This window comes from Aaosphaeria arxii (genome assembly GCF_010015735.1).
Source record: "Aaosphaeria arxii CBS 175.79 unplaced genomic scaffold BU24scaffold_8, whole genome shotgun sequence".
NCBI classification, from domain to species: Eukaryota; Fungi; Ascomycota; class Dothideomycetes; order Pleosporales; genus Aaosphaeria; species Aaosphaeria arxii.
In genome coordinates this window covers 392,505-410,358 of record NW_022983481.1, presented here as the reverse complement: position 1 = coordinate 410,358, position 17,854 = coordinate 392,505, and the positions used below count along the sequence as shown (strand labels likewise).

Genomic DNA, 17,854 nt, shown 5'->3' with positions numbered 1-17,854 from the left:
GATCAGATACAATTTGTTATTGACTACGAAGAACTCCTACATATGAAATCTGGCAATCTTATATACCCGTTCTTCCTAGTCTTTGATCAAGCTGCTCAACCTCTTGGCCCTTGCCAAGACCTTGATCACCTTGATCACTTTGTTCACGTGGTGCTGGATCACGTGACTGGTCCTTGGGTGTCATCGAGCCCTCTGGCCACGATCTCCAACTTCCGTCCCAAGTACTTGACGCCTTCTTTGTCCTCATAGGTTCTGGTATCGTAACAATAAGTTCTATCCTATTATTAACTATAGTTAAAGTAGAAGTAAGAAGTTAAGAATATAATATTACTAAGCTATATAAGTACTATTTGTAATGGGCTGGTGCCCAGGAGATATACCCTGGATGAGATCCAGTGTAGTAATCGCGATAAAGCGCCGTGAGAACAACTAAGCATTTTGCGGGGAAGTATGGGATTTCTGCGGAGTCGTTCATAGCGTCCCACCTTCAAAGGTCGCCAATGGCCTTGAGTCCATGTGGCCCAGACCAGAGTGGTTCCCTGAAGCAAGATTGAACTACACTGAGAATGTCCTTGCAACTGGTTTGGCGTCTTCTCCGAACGCGATTGCGATCTCGGCTTGCCGCGAAGGTGGAACAGATTGGCGACACCTATCCTGGAAGGACCTACGACAAAGTGTGGAGGAGTGTGCAAGCGGTCTGAGAAACTTGGGAGTCAGAAAAGGTGACCGGGTCGCAGGTATGCCAATAATCTCAATTAATTCATACCAGATCACGCGGCCTGTACTGATACGTTCATTTACAGTTGTCATGACAAACTGCATAGAGGCAGTTGTGATTCTCCTCGCTGCTGGTTCCTTGGGAGCTATCTTTTCATCGACTGCTCCAGACATGGGACGACAAGGGATCGTTGAACGATTTTTACAGATAAAGCCAAAGTTGATCTTCATGGAATCAAAGGTATTATATGCCGCAAAGCATATCGACCTTCGATCTGTGTATAGTCAGGCTATCGCAGAGCTGAGGGAGAAGGTTCCAGAACTCTCGAAGACCGTTGTTATCAATGGCCCGACCTGGGATATTACCGACGTGTAAGTCCATTGCGTACATGCTGCATGTTGTACCATGAAGCGCATTGACTGATGTATTCCAGAATCTCATGGGCGGCATTTCTGAATTGTAGAGTTGTGCCCTTGACCTTTGAGCAGGTATCATTCAATCACCCAATCTATATCCTATATTCTTCTGGTACTACCGGCGCTCCAAAATGTAAGTTGGAAATAGATATGGAGAAAGTGATGATCAGGCAGATGGTAACGACTATTTCCTACAGGTATCGTCCATGCCGGTGGCGCAGCATTACTTCAACATAAGAAGGAGCAAATGCTACACAGCAATATGACCATTGGGTCCGTGTACTATGGCTATACAACTGTACGTTCAGCAGATCCTGCAAGACCAATGCAATCACAGTACTAAACCTAATACGTAGACTGGTTGGATGATGTGGAACTACTTGGTATCGGCTCTTGCACTTGGTACGCGAATCGTGCTTTATGACGGCAGTCCCCTTCATCCGTCTCCGACAAGTCAATTAGATATTGTAGATGAGCAAGGGGTCACACATTGGGGGACAAGCCCGAAGTATTTAGCTGCCCTGAAACAGCGCCTCACGACGATCATTCCGAAACTAGACACCCTTCTTTATTGCACTGTCTCAGGGTCGCCTTTATCTTCAGAGATCTGCGATTGGTTCTACAAGACATTTCCTTCCCGAATCGGTCTCTTCAGCGGCTCAGGCGGAACTGATATTGTAGGCGGTAGTGAGTTGATAATTATCTCTCAAACTGTCGTAGGTGTCTGGTCACTGACATGAATGTAGTTGTTGGAGCGAACGTGATTACCGCTGTACACAACGGCGAATTAGCAGCCGCATCTCTAGGGATGAAGGTTGAAATATGGGATCACGAGGGACACAACATCGAAGATAGCGGAGAAAAGGGTGATTTAGTCATCACAAAGCCATTCTTCACAATGCCAGTCTCCTTTTGGGGCAAAAGTGGCGAAGAGAAATACCGGGAGGCCTATTTCGATCAGTATCCTGAACGGAGAGTCTGGTGTCACGGCGACTTCATTCGTAATTCCGGCCACTGGAGGCTATGAGATTCTCGGGCGAAGTGATGGTGTGTTGAACCCTGGAGGTTAGTTGCATAATCACCGGCAAATGGCGCCTGTCCATGTCTTAATAATGATCACATAGGTGTTCGATTTGGGACGGCTGAGATTTACGGCATACTCGACCATTTTGCTGAAGTGGAAGACTGCATCGCAGTCGGTCAACGTCGCAAAACGGACCCAGACGAGCAAGTTCTCCTCTTCCTCAAGCTTAAAGACAGCTTGAAACTCGATAAATCCCTGAAACAGCGGATCTGCAATGCCATACGGCGGGATTTGAGCGCGAGGCATGTTCCGCAGCATATACGACAGGTTGCTGATATACCGTATACTCGCAACGGAAAAAAGATTGAGAACATGGTAAAGGCTATTGTCAGTGGTCAGGCACTGAAGGTTGGACAGAGCGCTGCAAATCCTGAGTGTTTGGATGAATATAAACAGTTCACGAATCTTCCTTTCGGGGCTGCTGCGGGGTCGAAGCTGTAGGCCTTTCGTCTATATGAGACAGTAGTATTACTGTACGTTCCTTGATTGTTTTTCGGTTCCCCCTGCCTTTGTGCGACAACTACTTTACGCTACATCAATCAACAACTGTACACGAGGTCTTCTTGTTTATTGCCTTCCTACGGGCGCATCGCAGACATAGAATCGTGTTTACGGTGTCTCACAGCTTAAGGACTTATCATACGTTCTGGGGACATCGAGCAAGTGTGGTTTGGTAAATGTTGATATCTTTTCGCGCCTACGCGATACAAGAACTACAGTGGCAACGCAGATGAAGCGACTTACCAAGGTAAACACTCAAGGTAAACACGAGGGAAGCAAGGACGGAATTGAATATGACTGCTCATCTTGTTGCATCACGGGACTTCTTTATGGTCAGATCTACCAAGGTCCCAATGTAGTTTCGTAAGGAAGATCAAAACAGAATAGAGATGGCGTCGTCAGAATATCGTGAACGAATAAAAAGGGTCGCAAAGTGAACGAACTTACTGATAGAGTATCTAACAAACAAACTAACAAACAAATCAGACGAGTTTCGAAACCACTTCGCATAGCCGGCAGTGTTGACCATTGTAGTACGTTTTGTATGCTGTAGGTGTTAGCCGCAAATACGGATAAGAGTTACAACGCGATCATGCGGGTCCCGTAAACACAAAGGTGTAGCTTAGAAATTAAGAAGTGAAAGCGTCTAAAGTTGTTAAAAGGAGACTAAATAGAGTAATGTAAATTCAATTTATTTGCACAGGTATTTCCATACAATATTTATCATTATTGTTAGCTTCCTACCTCGGTACATATCGAGGAAGGTAGTTACTATATACTTTAACTACTAGTAGTTACTAATTACTGAATTCTGCTACGTTCCCCACTTTCAATCAGGCTATGGGGCCTGGGCTAACACCTCCATCCCCGCAATCCCTGTATTCCAGGTTCTCCACATCCCGTCTCACCTTGACCTTGCATCCTCCCAACCCATCTCGTCCATCATCCTTTATCCGAACAATCATCAGCACATCAAGGGATGTGAGAAGCGAAGGGATTCCTTCATGGCTACCAACGAGACTCCCAACACTGGAAATACTCAGCCTCAGTCCCAGGTGGAGCAAAACATTGTGTACAGTCGGGCATGTCAGCAGTGTAATCGTAAGAAGACCAAGTGCGACCGTGTTCGTCCTGTGTGTGGCCTGTGTCATCGGACAGGCATCGAATGCGAATTTCCCCTCAAGCGAAAGACCACTGTCCAGAGCTCGCGACCAAGGAAGAGGCCTTCGCCGGCTGTTAACGAAAGCCTAGAGCGGCTTCTCGAGATTCTTGAGACCCGCGCATTGAGCCGAAGTGTATTTGATCAAACATCGCCAGCAGTAGCCGGGTTCTTCGCTCATGGGGGCCCTTCAGAGGCGAATCTGGATCAGGTGGAATTTGGCGTCTCTCCAAGCCCAAGTGTACCAACATCAACAATTGGAACAACCCAAGAAAGCATATCTTCGGATGGTCAGCAGCATGGATATGTCGAATGTACAGCTGCAGAGCTATCTTCTCGCTCTCTACCTTCCCAGTCCCCAGGTAGCGGCAACGACTCGATTTTTCTTCAAGGCGAAGGAGCAGTCACTGAGCCACCATCAGGTCGCATTCCATGCCCACTCGCCCTAGTCCTTGTGGATATTTTCTTTGAACATATCCAATGCTGGCTGCCGATATTTCACAAACCAAGGTTTATGCGTAAATATGCCCCTATATTGAGTAGGGATGATGTCCTTTCTGGATTACCTCCTGAGGAAGGCTTGCTGCTCAGTTCTATGTTCTCGCTGGCAGCGTGCCATTGCAACCACGAGTCTCTCAGCCGAAAACCTGCCTTGGAACGTGGAAGAGAATTTTCGGAGATGGCTAATATATATTATGCCCGCGGTAGGGAGATAGATGATCCCACGCTTGTTTTTCTTCAGGGCTGCGTTCTGCTAGCATTCTACCATTCTTGCTCGGGTACATCGACACAAGGTTGGATACTGATAGGTGTCTGTGCAAGACTTGCCTACGATCTGGGTCTATCCAGCGTGGATGATGAACATTCTGAGACTGCACAGGGCAAGTCGTGGTCTGAAAAGGAGGAGATGCGAAGAGCCTGGTGGCTAGTATGGGAGCTGGACGTCTTCGGAAGTAGTACCTTCTGCCACCCATTCATGATCGACGCCCGCAGGATGTCCGTTCTTCTTCCAGTTTCAGACGAGCTGTGGTTTGATGACAAGGAGACCTCGTCGGCAGAGTTGCAGATCCAACCAGGTTGCTGTTGGAAATCGTTGCAGGGTGCACAGAACCAAAGTGAGAGGGCTTGGTTTCTCGTTGCAAACTTCCTGCTGTCATCGGCACATTCCGCTTCGCAACAGAAACGCCATATCTCTCTGGAAAAGCAGACAATGCTGGAGAATGACTTGAGCTGCTTGAGGCTGGCGCTTCCAAACTCTATGGCTCTTGGTTCCGACGTGGTAGACTTTGGGCCAAATTCAACTCATGCAAGAAATTGGGTCATTGGCGCGCATCTTATGCTCTCTGCCACCTCTCATATTTTGTCCAGGACTAATATGAAGCGTGAAAGTTCGGCGAGCTTTGCAATGAAACATCACACAAATGATGGAATATCACTCCCAACGAGAAATATAGCGTACTGGAATGCCAAGATACTCTCGCAGTGGTCACCGGAAGATGTCGCCGACTCGCACCCTTTCTTTGCGTTCCTGCTCATATTTCCTCATCCCACAATTACCACCTCAATTGCTGGCGATGAGGATACTTTGTCGTCCTGCCGAGAACTTACGATGTTGTTGCAACGGCAAATTTCGCGAAGATGGAGATGTGGCTCCATTGCGTTAAGTATGTTCAGCAAGCACCGCATCCCCTCTTAGCATCACGATTATTCACTAACTCTCCGATACAGGAGTGAATGAAATTTGCCAGGATCCACAAATGACTTTGTTGCCAGCAGACAGAGCGTTAGTAAAAAGATATCCAGCTTTCATACCAGGATCAGTACACAGCGTTCAAACGCCGGCTGAGTCGCGTGCGTACAAAGAAAATTCGAGGATGCTCCCCAGCGGCGAATTGCAGAGTAGGCATCGGACACAATTTGAAGGGTTTCAAGTTGATCAAGAAAATCAAGACTGTGCTGAAGCCGATCTATCGCAGCTCATAGAATTGGATTTTCCCCAAGTCGGAGAGAATTTTGATACGAGACTCTTCCTTGGTCAAGGGCTACATCTTGAGGACGATCCGTTCACAACGTTGCTCGTATAAAGTCGCGCAATGATCTACAACGGATAGGAAAATTTAATCAAAGGATGTGACTCTAGAAAAATATTGAATTGTGGCAACATGGGTTTCATAGTTCGCATACCAATTATACAACAAATCAAGAGAGAGGCGACGTGTCCCCTGGAAGGGGAGCACGCTGTAAAACCAACATTCTCATCACTTATATTCAGATACAAAAATTAAGCGATGGTCAATGTCAGGTTACTATCTGCCCTCTTTAAGCTCTACAAATTCGCATCTTGCTTCTCAAACTTAATTGTAGAAACTAAGTTGCCTACACCTCCTATGTCTACCTCGACGATGTCTCCATCCTTTAACAGTCCATCACAAAATATGCCCACACCACTAGGTGTCCCACTCATGAACACCGTGCCAGCCTTGATCGTAGTGCCTTGACTGCAATGTCTCAAGATTTCTTTGACGCTCCAGATCATGTCGTCCGTGCCAGTCGATTGCCTCTCTTCTCCATTTACTTTGGTTGTATAGTGCAGTTTTTGAGGATCCGGAATAAGGCGAGAATTAACTATGTACGGTCCAATAGGGGCAAAACCGTCGAATGATTTGGCATAACAGAATTGGCCACCGCTGACCTTTGGGTCCTGGAAATTACGTGCCGAGATGTCGTTGCCGGCCGTATATCCAAGGACGTAATCAGAGAGGTCAAAGTCACCAGTCAATGGAAGGTTCTTCAAATCTTTAGAAGTGACAAACGTCAGTTCGCCTTCATAGTCGAGATGAGTTTGACATGTTGAGTGGATGGAGACGATTTCGTTGGGACCGTGTAACGCAGTTGGAGGCTTGGTAAAGATGACCGGGTATTTCGGCACAGGAATCTATGAGATGTGATCAAAAGCTCGGTCTGATGAATCTCGTTCAGATACCTCCGTTGCTGTGATGGTGCTCACTCACATTTGCGTCCGTGGCGTGTTTTCGATAATTGAGACCGACACAGATGATGATTGGAGTACCTTCGAGCGGGCAAAGTAGCTTTTCCAAAGTTAACCTGTTCAATCTTATACATGTAAAATGGTACCTATAGTGAACTCACCTTCTCCACACGAACCGGGGGAACATTCTTCGCTTTCAGCGTAGTGAAGGGCGTTCCATCAAGTGGCTTCACAGTGTATTGGCCATCCTCCTCGGCCTGGAGGTCTCCATAGGATACAACACCCCCATGTTCAAATCGAACGAGTTTTTCGAAATTCATTGTCTCAAGTCTCTTGTAACGGTTCAACGAAAGATCGAGGTCAAAGTCAAAGTCTAGAGTTGGTACGCAACAGAGGTTTCTACAGATGTATCTCAAGAAAGCAAAGTCATGTACTTTTAGCATATACACGACCGCGCTATTTTACTCAAGTTTTCAACAATCCCTCTGTTCTTTTGTTGCGCGGCACTTGAAAGAGCATTGCTTTGGTGGAAAGCCGGTACCGCGAAACACCGTCCCCACTTTTTCCCCGGAGGATTGGGTACTTCCGCAACGAAGGTCTGGCGTACAACGTACATGCGCATCCGAGCGGAGATGCTTTCCATTACAACTGATAAAATGCCTGTTTCTCTGACTCCTTTGACCTTTGATACGTCAAAACAAAACTTAACTCTGTCTGAGCATCGAAATGACCCATCAAAGAATCCGAGTCGTCAGACTCGCTCACGTCTACTACCAACACCCAAATCTTCAGACGGCACTTGATTTTCTCGGCGACTTTGGATTTATCGAGCAGGCCAGAGACGGAGTAGGCAAAGTATATCTACGAGGCTACGGAGAGCAGCCGTATATCTACGTTGCTGAGCAGTCCCCTGATGACAGCAGACATTTTCTTGGTGCCGCGTGGGCTGTAGAAACCCGCTCCGATCTAGACATCGCAGCCGGAGTCGACAGTGCTACCCCAATCCGCAAGAACGACGGTCCAGGAGGCGGCGAGATTGTATCCATAAAAGATCCCAATGGCATGTTCGTTCATTTTGTACACGGACAGGAGTTGAGGCAGCCTGTCACGGGTAGTTCGTTGCCAGTCTTGGAGAAGACAGTTTCGGTCTCTAACACGGTGACGAGAAAAGATCGCAAAGGCGACTTTCGCAGGTTCACGCCCGGACCTAGCCCAATTCACAAATTGGGTCATTATGGTTACGGTGTTCCACGGAACAATTTCAAATTAACGTTGAATTGGTATTTGAAGACATTAAACCTAAAGGAGACCGACTCTGTCTTTAACCCCATCACGGGTGACGATGAGACATGCTTTTTACATATTGATTTGGGTGATCAGTTCACAGACCATCATGTGAGTTTCCATAAAATTGCTGCTATAATGGAGATTTCGATCTAATGCAGTTCTCTCAGAGTTTCTTCGTCGCGGCCACTGATGCGCCGCACGCATTTGTTCACCATTCGAGCTATGAGGTGAACGATTTCGATACGGAAACTCTGGGTCACGATTGGCTTCTCAAGAAAGGCTGGAAGAATTGCTGGGGACTTGGACGACATGTCCTTGGCAGCCAAATCTTCGACTATTGGTGAGAACCACTTCAGAATCTCGCTGAGATTGCAGAGTGATGCGTAAGACTGACGAAGATAATTCGGTTTAGGTTTGATAGCTCCGGCAATATTGTTGAGCATTACTCCGACGGAGATCTTGTCAACAAGGAAACTATTGCCACTAGAGAGCCAGCTTCACCTAGCAGTTTGCATGTATGGGGTCCGAATGTACCGCTGGCGTTTGTGACAGGCAGAATGGAAGACACAGGCAAAGAACTCGTTATGCCTTCAGATGCCACCCAAGGAACGCCTGCCAAGTTTCAAGATGCGATGGCAATTTGAGAGTATGAGGTACAAGAACATAAGACAGTTTATCAATATTTCGTTCTAAATGAAGAATTTATGAAGTCAAGTTCTCGGCCATCTTTCGCTTCCTTGTTGTTTCATGCTACCGTGAAATCTCGATGATGCGTTCATCAGTCTCATTCCACTACCTCTACAATGAACTGATATTCCAATAAACCTAAACCGTGGAATTTACTACGACGCAGCATACTCGAACACCGTCATGGTCACAGTTCCCCCCAGAACTATTACATGAACGGATGTCTAGCTAACCCGCTCTCCGCAAAAGACCGTGTTCTCCAACTTCTTTTCCACACGTACCTCGGGCCAACGAGGTGCCCAGGCCGTGCTTACTATCCTCTCCACTCGGCAACCATGATTTGGAATTCCTCAGCTGACCTTCGGACCCAATCATCGGTGGTAGGCCTGTCTACACTACATTTGACAGAGATGCCTCGTTGTTGTCTCACCCCAAACTTTTATGGTCTCACTTGATAGACGTTCACCTAAAGTCAGTACACACTTCTCCTCTTCCTAACATGGTTTCCAAAATGCAAAGAGTGTCGAGTGTGATTATCATCGGTGCGGGTCTTGGTGGCCTTGCTTGTGCCATTGAATGCAGACGCCAAGGATTGAATGTGCTCGTACTTGAACGAGCTCCTATTATATCAAATGCAAGTGCACATCGTGGTCTCAGACCTCCCTTTCCTCTTGGTCTTTCTTCATTCTCACCATGGGACGGTGAACTCACACAGCTGAACATAGGTTGGCGCCGGTATCCAAATACCCCCAAACGGGTCACGAATCTTGCAGCGCTTCGGTCTGCTTCCCAAAATTAGCGATAGAGCCACAGTCGTTGAGAGAATCGATGTCCGAAGATATGAAGACGGACAAATGTTATGCTCAAAGGAGCAAACGTTGTCCTCCATCGAGAACTACGGCGCACCCTGGTTCGTAATACATCGACAAGACTACCATGGCATACTTCTTGAAGAAGCAACTCGACTTGGGGCCGCCATTCGGTTAGGCGCAAGTGTTAAAAATATCTTGACTGATCGAGATACTGTGGTTCTTGAGGATGGTACAGAACTCACAGCGAACGCTATCATTGGCGCAGACGGTAAGTAATAAACACGAGCTCCCAACTCTTCAGAAGTGATGCTTACGACCGAGAACAGGAATATGGTCTGTGACGCGTGAAATTCTGCTTGAACGATCTGCACCGCCCATTGAGACTGGAGATTTGGCCTATCGGGCAACATTCACGCGAGCGGATCTCGAAGCGTTGAAAGATTCGCGAGTAGACGAGCTTTGTGCGCAAAATTCTGTGACACTATGGATGGGTCCGAACAAGCATGTCGTCTTTTACCCTTTGCGAAATGGGGCGGAGTTTAATATGGTGTTGCTTCGACCGGACGACTTGCCTGAGGGTGTTAAGACCGCCCATGGTGAGCTTGGAGAGATGAGAGCTACTTTTGAAGGCTGGGATCCGGTGTAAGTCATTGACCGCGTAGCTTTTCAAGCTTTTATCTAACCCTCGTTTTTTATTTTCAGGCTGCTCAAGCTGATATCGTGTATTCCATCTGTTTTGAAATGGAAATTGTTGCATCACGAGGAGTTGCAGACATGGACAAAGGTACTGGCCAACTTGAACTCTCCAAAGCATTCAATCTAAAATCAATCTGCAGAAACACGTTGCACTACTTGGAGATGCATGCCATCCTACATTACCATATCAAGCTCAAGGAGCAGCTATGGCAGTCGAAGATGGAGCGGTTTTAGGCGTACTGCTTGGAAAGCTTAAGTCCGCCCCGGATTCTACCGGTGCGAGGCTACACAGCAGTGGCGACAGTACCGACTCTGTAACCTCAATGTTGAAAATCTACGAAGATCAACGCAAGCAGCGCACTACGCTTAATGTCCAGGGTGCACTTCGAAACAGATGGTTTTATCATATGGTTGATGGAGAGGAACAGCAGAATCGCGATAGGTTCTTACGTGCTGTCACTGACTGGGAGGCTGTAAAGAGTCCGTACACATGGGCTGATGCGCAATACAATCGTGATCTCCTGGGCTATGATAGTATTGCACCAGCAGAGCACGCATTTGATTCTTGGTTCTTGGAAAATAGCTAAGAGCAATATGTTACAATCGGAAGAAGAAGAAGAAGAAGTGGTATAAGAGGGTTTGAGTACAGCTGTGTCTAAGTTTTCATGTCAGGTACGGGATGCCTAAGAACAATCTCAATAGATGGACATGAATTCTGAGGATTACTGCTATCATATTATAGTATCTTGAAGCCCCTTAATTGAATGACAATTCTTGGTCTTGGAGGGGACAAATGATCAGCCTCGTGCTGCTATTATAGTCATGGTTGACGCTGTCGCTGACAATAATTGAAACCCACACAGTAGTATTCGTTATACATACTCTTATCTCAAAAGATACCGTTGGTAGTTACAGCCTGGGGAATTCCATCGTGTATAAATGCCCCTTATGAGGTGTTTCACAAGCTGATAGATTACGAAGGCATCGCAGTGTTGGTTGGTACTGTCCGTGTTCTCCACGGAATCATTGATTTTATCTCGTAGTTGATCAATGATGCTATCATCATGCTAAATCTATTGCTATTACTGAAATTGACGCTACAGGAGCTTCAGGGAAGCGGTGTGCGGAGTCGATTTTCTCTTGCCCACTCAAGGATTGCCTCAGAATCGCGGCAGGTATGATGATAGCCGTGCATTCCTACGGAGTGGCCGTCTTTTTTCCATCGGAAGGATATGGGGCTGATGTCCGCATTGCACCACAGCGCTAGCCTTACATGCTCGACGCAATGATCTGAATCGGTCAATTTTGTGTTCATTGATGCAGACAGTCAAATTTCTTGCTTACCTAAATGACTCTGAGCGTCCTCTTGTGACATGTTCGCGCGTATGTAGAAAGGAGTGTAGTGCTCTGGGTGGAGAGTTTTGCGAATCTCATTGAGACAGTGCATTGAGTGGAATATGTCCAGAAGAATAACATAGTTCCCAGGGTCATCAGGCAGCTCGATCGTTGGCTGTTCTAACTTTTCAGCTTGCCATTTTGGAATACGTGTTGGTAGGTTATAGATCTCTTCCCATTTTGCGTCAAGCTGAGGGCCGGGCTCTCCCATGTACTCTGTCTTTGTTGAAAAGGCATCCGGAAATACAAAACGCTGATAGCGAAGAGCCTCGCCTGCGGGAGCTATTATATTTCTTCAGCACGTTGCTCATGTGGGTATCCGTTTATTCCCGGACGTGGAATTTTCAGGACGCAATAACATGTGATGGACTTACAGAACACAAGTTGATCATTATGAGCCTTAAGCTTTCTTTGCATTTGTGAGAATGTGTAGCTTCCGACCAAGATTGAAGCAGTTAACAAAACCCATGGCAGAAAAGTCAGGAGCTGATATCGCCGTTGGCGTCTCGGGCTCGCCATTAGACTTGACGAGCCTTCCAATGCGTCTTCTGACTTTTCAGCTAGTAATCTCTCATGCATCTCACCAGATGGCTCGCTATATTTCATTGACTGAGACATGCCCGGCCGGCTGAACAGCAAAAAGTGAAATCTTGGCTAACGTTTGAAGTGCGTTCGTGAAGACGTGAAAGATGAGATATCACTGTTTACACGAAAGAATCGAGATGATTGCTCATGTTTTCGGCCGAGCCATAGTCATTAATACGATCGAATGCATGTTAACCCTGACAATCTATTGTGGAGAGATTTCGTCGTGAGCCCAGGTCTATACACCTTACGAATTTGGAAAGACTGTTACGAGAACTCGTATCTCGTCATTTTGATGATGCGTCATTTGCAAGGGTAAAATCTCGTATTACGATGGCAATTGCGATTTCCGGTCGTTGCGGGGAGTTATCAGCTTCCATCTTTGCCAATTCGACGTATAGCGCGTTGTGCGTGTGGGGTTGAACTCGTATCTATGCAGATCTCCCTGGCTCGAGGACACGACGTTGTGCATCAGGAAACGTCTTGTCCAAGCGTCTCAGCCAGTCCTTTGGAGGAACCAACAGTCGTCTAGCTTCGTAAGCGATCCCATACCAACAAGCAGCGTGCACACCTGCCTTTTGGTCCCTAGAACTGTGCGCTTCCATACCAGTTTCAACTTAATGTTGAGTCAATACAATTGTTACGTCACTATGTCTCCATCTTCGTTCAATCTGCAATGTCAATACATGCGAGATAGCGCAAGCTTCCAATCTAAGACGATAAGCTTTACCCAAGCTACACTTCACTTGATTTTGCACTGAGTAACAAGCAAACCAAGCCGTGGTAGAATGCTTGTTTGATGTCTTGTATTCAAAATTATATGATGTGAAATTCGGTAATTCTAGCCATTACTATGGGTTTGCATTGTCGAGGTCACGAGGAAATTGTTCGATCTCCGGGACATTAGATCCAATATATCTCGAGATCCGCCACATCGGTATCACTCTAGCCATAACATAATAGAATATTGTTGTGATAGAATGGCTGCAGATCTTGTGTCACTTCCAGCCCTAGTTTTGCGGTGAATACGTTGGTTTGGTACCACCTAGTAACGCGATACAGAAGGTTACATCTCTTCCATTCAAGCTCAGAGCCCAGGCAGTGATGCCATTGGGCTTCTCTTCCTATCTAACGTATGACCTCTTGCATTCATTGTCCACTTCACGAGCAGGCTAATGCAGGAAACGAATACTGACCAGGAAACGCCCGAATATATAAAGCAACCGAACTTGACGTGTATCTTCCGGAATGTAACGATCATCTCGAACAGTTCGTTGTACCTTCATCAAATCCTTATTCCACATTAAAATTTACCTCCATTATATTTCAAAATGCATTTCTCGCAGCTATTGGCATTTGCTGGTCTTTGCGCCACCCTCACGGGTGCAGCACCCGCCAGCCCAAAGCGTGACTCCACAGAAGTGGACAGGGCTTTTGGCAATTGGTTGGCAAAGGAAAACAAGAACTCTGAGGTGGACAGGGCCTTCGGGAATTGGCTGGCAAAAACAGACAAGCGTGCTGAGATCGACGAGTCCTTCAACAACTGGAAGGGTGGATGGAAGAAGCGCGACACTGAGGTGGATAACGCATTCAGCAACTGGTTGTACAGAGGGGAGAGTGCTGAGGTGGATAGGGCTTTCGGCAATTGGTTGGCAAAAGAGAACAAGAACGCCGAGGTGGATGAGGCGTTCAACAACTGGTTGGCGGCAGAGAAGAAGCGTGCTGAGATTGACGAATCGTTCAACAACTGGAAATCAGGAGGAAAGAACTAAAGCATACCAGACCTTTAAGAGGTTGTAGGTAGAACTACACACATGGAATATAAACGTGAAAGTTGGTCACTGGCCTGACAAAGTACAATTTTACCATTTGCTCGATCAGCTGTGACGGCATAATAACATGATTATGGATTACGCATCGTGGACAATAATATCCGCCCTGATTGTTGAATGCGGAGACTAAATGATATGTTACGTTTTGCTGATTAGACTATCAGTCAAGGTAGCAGTGTAAGATGCTCAACTTCCTTACATGCAATCATCTTTGATTGCAACACCTAGGTTCAATCCAGTCCGACATTGAGTTTAAGGAATTCTTAGACTGAATTGGTCGCTTCATCCACCAGTATGTCTGCTTACGTCGTGTCGTAAACTTCTCGGGCACAGGACACACGTAATGTGGGCTATCAAATCCCTCTGTTGCGTACAGTCTCCTTCCTCTATCAGAGCCTTCGACGACAGCCTGAAATATCAGCCCCATCACACTAAGATATCATCGAGAACTTACATGCACGCCCATCTCGTCTGCGGCAGCGAGACCCTACTTTATCAGCATTCTTCCAGCTCCTTGCTTTTGCCAGGCCGGATCCACCATGAGCATGTCAAGTGCTGGAAGAACTTAGTTGGGGATAAGTCAGAAAACATGCGGATGGAGCATACCGGCTAAACAAGCACCACTCTCTTCAATTTCGACTTGTCTAGAGGCGAAGAAGGCATGGAACATGTATTGCGTGAACTCCTTTTCCTCTTTGTTCTCCCAGTAATTACCATCCAGCTTTGGTTGCGGAGGCACTCCGCCACCCTCGTACAAATTCCACTTTGCGGCTGCAATCATCTTGCCGGTGTCTTTGTCGATGACCTTGAGGAAGTTGACGTAAAGGTCGCCATGGAAAAGTTGAAGCGTGCGCTCGCTCCCTGCCTTACGCCCCTCGGCAGTGTGGTGCTAGGGGAATACGGAGTCCACGTATTCATGGTCATTCGCGAAAGCTAAAGAAAGAATCTCGAAGAAACGAGGCATATCTGCCTCATTGCAGCGTTGAACCTCGAAGTTGGGCATGCTGCTATGCTCAGATTGATTATTTCAAATTCTCGGTGATAAGAAGAGTGAAGCTGTATCATGAATACTGCTGACGGTAATTATGGGATTTTGCTTGCAACTGGTTCCAGGGAGATTGGAATGTTCAGTCGGTAGATTCATTCATAAAGTATGTCTTGGGTCATAGAGATGATCAGTTACAGGAAGGCGGCTCGGCTCGATTCCTTCAAAGCCAGCTGTCTCCTTTTAACCCGCTGGGAGATGCACACTATCACACACTTGCAGATATTTGAGAGACTTCACACAATCGGATTGGGTTTAGAAGGAAGGATACGAGTTGATAAACTTGCAACTTGCAACGGTTCAGCTGCCATACCTTGTAAGAAAGGTTGAATCCAGCTACGCAAGGTGATCTCTAGCCCATGCTGTCGCTTGGTAGACAAACACATTTCCAACGAATAAGAAATCAGTTGATCTGCACCATACACCTGGCAAAAGCAAAGATCCTGCGGGGTAAGGCTGAGGCTTGGATAATTGGAGTCGAGGCGGGGGAATGAAGATAAAGCGGGCACAGTAGGGGAAGGCTGCCACTGGACGTGCACAATGAATATTTGCCAAGTTAAATAATCCAATGGTAATGAAAAGAATCCACTCTCATCCACGATTGATGAGATTGGCATTCGCTGTGAAGTTGTATCTATTGACGGGAGCAGAATTATGATCGTGAACTACTTGTATGCCACACTGTCGGCAGGAAGTGAGGTCGATGTTCTGTATAATAGAGTGAATGCAACATAACGCTAAGGCTGAACAACCTAAACACTTCTTTACGAGACGGTGAGGGTGCTTGCGTACCTGACGCTGTCAACGGAGGCTAATAACTACCGGGCGAATTATTCCATTGGCGTATAATCCCGCCCGTAGTCCGGGCCCTTCCGTGGGCCATCCGGAAAGGGGACTGGGATTGTGATGCTACAACGGCTTTCGGAAGTAAACGAGGATTATCGGCCTAAAACCTAAGCAGAGAACAAAAGACAACAATCTATCTGTTTAGACCAATCTTGCTCCGATTTCTGGCTGTAACATTGGATATGATGCACCCATTCACAATTCACCTCCTTAGCAATCGAAAAAGATGATTGTTTGACGTTCATACTTCAAGCCTATGCTCACCCGGCGCCTAGACTCCGCGCTCTGACTTCATCGTCAACGCCTTCTGAGCCAAGTAGTTGGGCCAGAGAGCTTGAAGAAGATGCTGAAGATGCTGGCCAGCAGCAGATTCATATGGAAGGCTTCTTTCTCCTTGAACTTGAACGACGTCTAGACATATTTTCCTTACACTTCATGGTTTGTTCTTGTTCTATTCCTGCGTCATGCCCGTGGAACTTCTCTTCGAGGTGTGGCCATACGTCGGAATAGCAGTATTCGTCGCTCTTTTGCATACATGCCTAAGGGTCTGATATTCTGGAAGGCACAAGCTAGTCGTCGATGATGCGTTGATGGTGTTCGCTACGATGAGTCCACCTTCTCCAAGGAACCGAGAACATTCACTACCATTGTCAGTGCGTTTTTACAGCAGAAACGTTAGCAGCGCACATGATCGTTTCCGGATCGAGTTTCAAGTCCAGCAACGTCGGGGCCTACCAACTAGACTCGCGCGACCACGACGAAGGCGGCAGCTTGAATTCTCCCTTGAAGGGTGGCAAGTCGAAGAAAAAACTCCACCTTCCGCTGAGTCTGCCGAAGAGATCTGGAGGTGATGAAGAGATGAAGATGGACCAGCAGGTGATGGGCACGGGCGGTAGGGTACATGATTTCAAATATGCGAAGGATGACACAAGTGAATATTCTATGTATGACAGAGGGGAAAGCTTGAAAACGGATGCACTTGCTATCCAGCAGAATAGAACGATAAGGTTTTGTCAAGAAATCAGCAGGAGTATGTCGCTTGGATCCCCGCGAAGTATCGCGGACGGTGAACAGTGCAGACGAGAGCGAATGGCAAACCATGAGAGGGTGTACACTATGTTGTCGATTGCGTCTTCCCACCTTGTGTAACGAGATTTCGCAGCTAGATGCCATGGTCGTTCGACTCTTTGTTCACTGCATGCGAGTGGTGGCCACCCGGGGAATGCTGACGCATACCAAGCCTCTCATGAAAGAAACACCCAGAAAAGGGCTAAGCACAAGTTTGAAAGTACTTTGAACGCGCCTGCTACACCATGAGCATACATGAAGATGAAGCACATTTCAGCAAAAGCAGCATGTCCAGCGTATATGAAGTGCATTCTATAATTGAAGACGTAGAGCAATCAAGAAAATCATCAAACAAACATAGGATGATCAGCAGTTTCTTGCGCCATTTGGTTTGCTAGCTCGTAATCACAGGCAACATTCTCCAACAGGAAAGTCGCCCGTTGGAAAATTATCCTTTCATGTGAAGATCGCCGTTGATATTGAACCTGTGCGATGGCCTTTCACATCAGCCTGGCAACAATAAAGACCACTGAGCACAAGGCAAGGCACCACCCGAGTGGATGTGTAGTTGGGTAACGCGCGATGATATTTCGTCCGTTGGGTATCACGAAGATAGAAGGAATCAGGCCGCCAGTTGGGTACTGAAGACGCAGTGACAGCCCCATTGCACGACAATCCCTTCACCGTATCTGCCATGGGTATCAGAAAGCGCCAACCACGACGCCCAAAGCTCG

General features: G+C 46.9%; 8 protein-coding genes across 8 annotated transcripts; 5 read left to right on the top strand and 3 right to left on the bottom strand.

Annotated features, from left to right (window-relative positions):
* Positions 1-50: 50 nt before the first annotated feature.
* On the top strand, positions 51-2,659 carry BU24DRAFT_443339 (acetyl-CoA synthetase-like protein; the record flags this gene model as incomplete). Its single annotated transcript, XM_033530581.1, has 8 exons — positions 51-737; positions 804-1,089; positions 1,152-1,267; positions 1,332-1,432; positions 1,491-1,821; positions 1,881-2,117; positions 2,155-2,199; positions 2,259-2,659. The coding sequence occupies exons 1-8, from the start codon at positions 515-517 to the stop codon at positions 2,657-2,659; spliced, it is 1,740 nt and encodes a 579-aa protein (XP_033380314.1). The 5' UTR covers positions 51-514.
* Positions 2,660-3,655: 996 nt separating this feature from the next.
* BU24DRAFT_453456 (uncharacterized protein) lies at positions 3,656-6,066 on the top strand. The gene is made up of 2 exons (XM_033531268.1): positions 3,656-5,542; positions 5,607-6,066. The coding sequence occupies exons 1-2, from the start codon at positions 3,724-3,726 to the stop codon at positions 5,960-5,962; spliced, it is 2,175 nt and encodes a 724-aa protein (XP_033380313.1). The 5' UTR covers positions 3,656-3,723; the 3' UTR covers positions 5,963-6,066.
* Positions 6,067-6,204: 138 nt separating this feature from the next.
* On the bottom strand, positions 6,205-7,187 carry BU24DRAFT_485266 (uncharacterized protein; the record flags this gene model as incomplete). Its single annotated transcript, XM_033533382.1, has 3 exons — positions 6,205-6,813; positions 6,890-6,967; positions 7,029-7,187. 3 exons carry the CDS (start codon positions 7,185-7,187, stop codon positions 6,205-6,207), a joined length of 846 nt encoding a protein of 281 aa, XP_033380312.1.
* Positions 7,188-7,593: 406 nt separating this feature from the next.
* On the top strand, positions 7,594-8,498 carry BU24DRAFT_435432 (uncharacterized protein; the record flags this gene model as incomplete). The annotated part of the gene is made up of 2 exons (XM_033530092.1): positions 7,594-8,262; positions 8,322-8,498. 2 exons carry the CDS (start codon positions 7,594-7,596, stop codon positions 8,496-8,498), a joined length of 846 nt encoding a protein of 281 aa, XP_033380311.1.
* Positions 8,499-9,352: 854 nt separating this feature from the next.
* On the top strand, positions 9,353-10,936 carry BU24DRAFT_485254 (FAD/NAD(P)-binding domain-containing protein; the record flags this gene model as incomplete). The annotated part of the gene is given in 6 exon segments (XM_033533381.1): positions 9,353-9,445; positions 9,459-9,491; positions 9,567-9,921; positions 9,980-10,295; positions 10,356-10,437; positions 10,490-10,936. 6 exon segments carry the CDS (start codon positions 9,353-9,355, stop codon positions 10,934-10,936), a joined length of 1,326 nt encoding a protein of 441 aa, XP_033380310.1.
* A 521-nt stretch (positions 10,937-11,457) lies between these two features.
* BU24DRAFT_465548 (uncharacterized protein) lies at positions 11,458-12,362 on the bottom strand (the record flags this gene model as incomplete). The annotated part of the gene is made up of 3 exons (XM_033532282.1): positions 11,458-11,639; positions 11,694-12,026; positions 12,119-12,362. The coding sequence occupies 3 exons, from the start codon at positions 12,360-12,362 to the stop codon at positions 11,458-11,460; spliced, it is 759 nt and encodes a 252-aa protein (XP_033380309.1).
* Positions 12,363-13,660: 1,298 nt separating this feature from the next.
* Positions 13,661-14,101, top strand: BU24DRAFT_465547 (uncharacterized protein; the record flags this gene model as incomplete). Its single annotated transcript, XM_033532281.1, has 1 exon — positions 13,661-14,101. The coding sequence occupies one exon, from the start codon at positions 13,661-13,663 to the stop codon at positions 14,099-14,101; it is 441 nt and encodes a 146-aa protein (XP_033380308.1).
* Positions 14,102-14,366: 265 nt separating this feature from the next.
* Positions 14,367-15,164, bottom strand: BU24DRAFT_435427 (uncharacterized protein; the record flags this gene model as incomplete). Its single annotated transcript, XM_033530090.1, has 4 exons — positions 14,367-14,592; positions 14,653-14,716; positions 14,768-15,026; positions 15,063-15,164. The coding sequence occupies 4 exons, from the start codon at positions 15,162-15,164 to the stop codon at positions 14,367-14,369; spliced, it is 651 nt and encodes a 216-aa protein (XP_033380307.1).
* Positions 15,165-17,854: the final 2,690 nt, after the last annotated feature.

Bases quoted from the DNA above. Each gene is read 5' to 3' on its own strand.
- BU24DRAFT_453456 (XM_033531268.1), top strand. From the start codon at position 3,724: ATGGCTACCAACGAGACTCCCAACACTGGAAATACTCAGCCTCAGTCC. The intron at 5,543-5,606 runs GTATGTTCAGCA...TCTCCGATACAG, and splicing joins ATGTGGCTCCATTGCGTTAA to GAGTGAATGAAATTTGCCAG.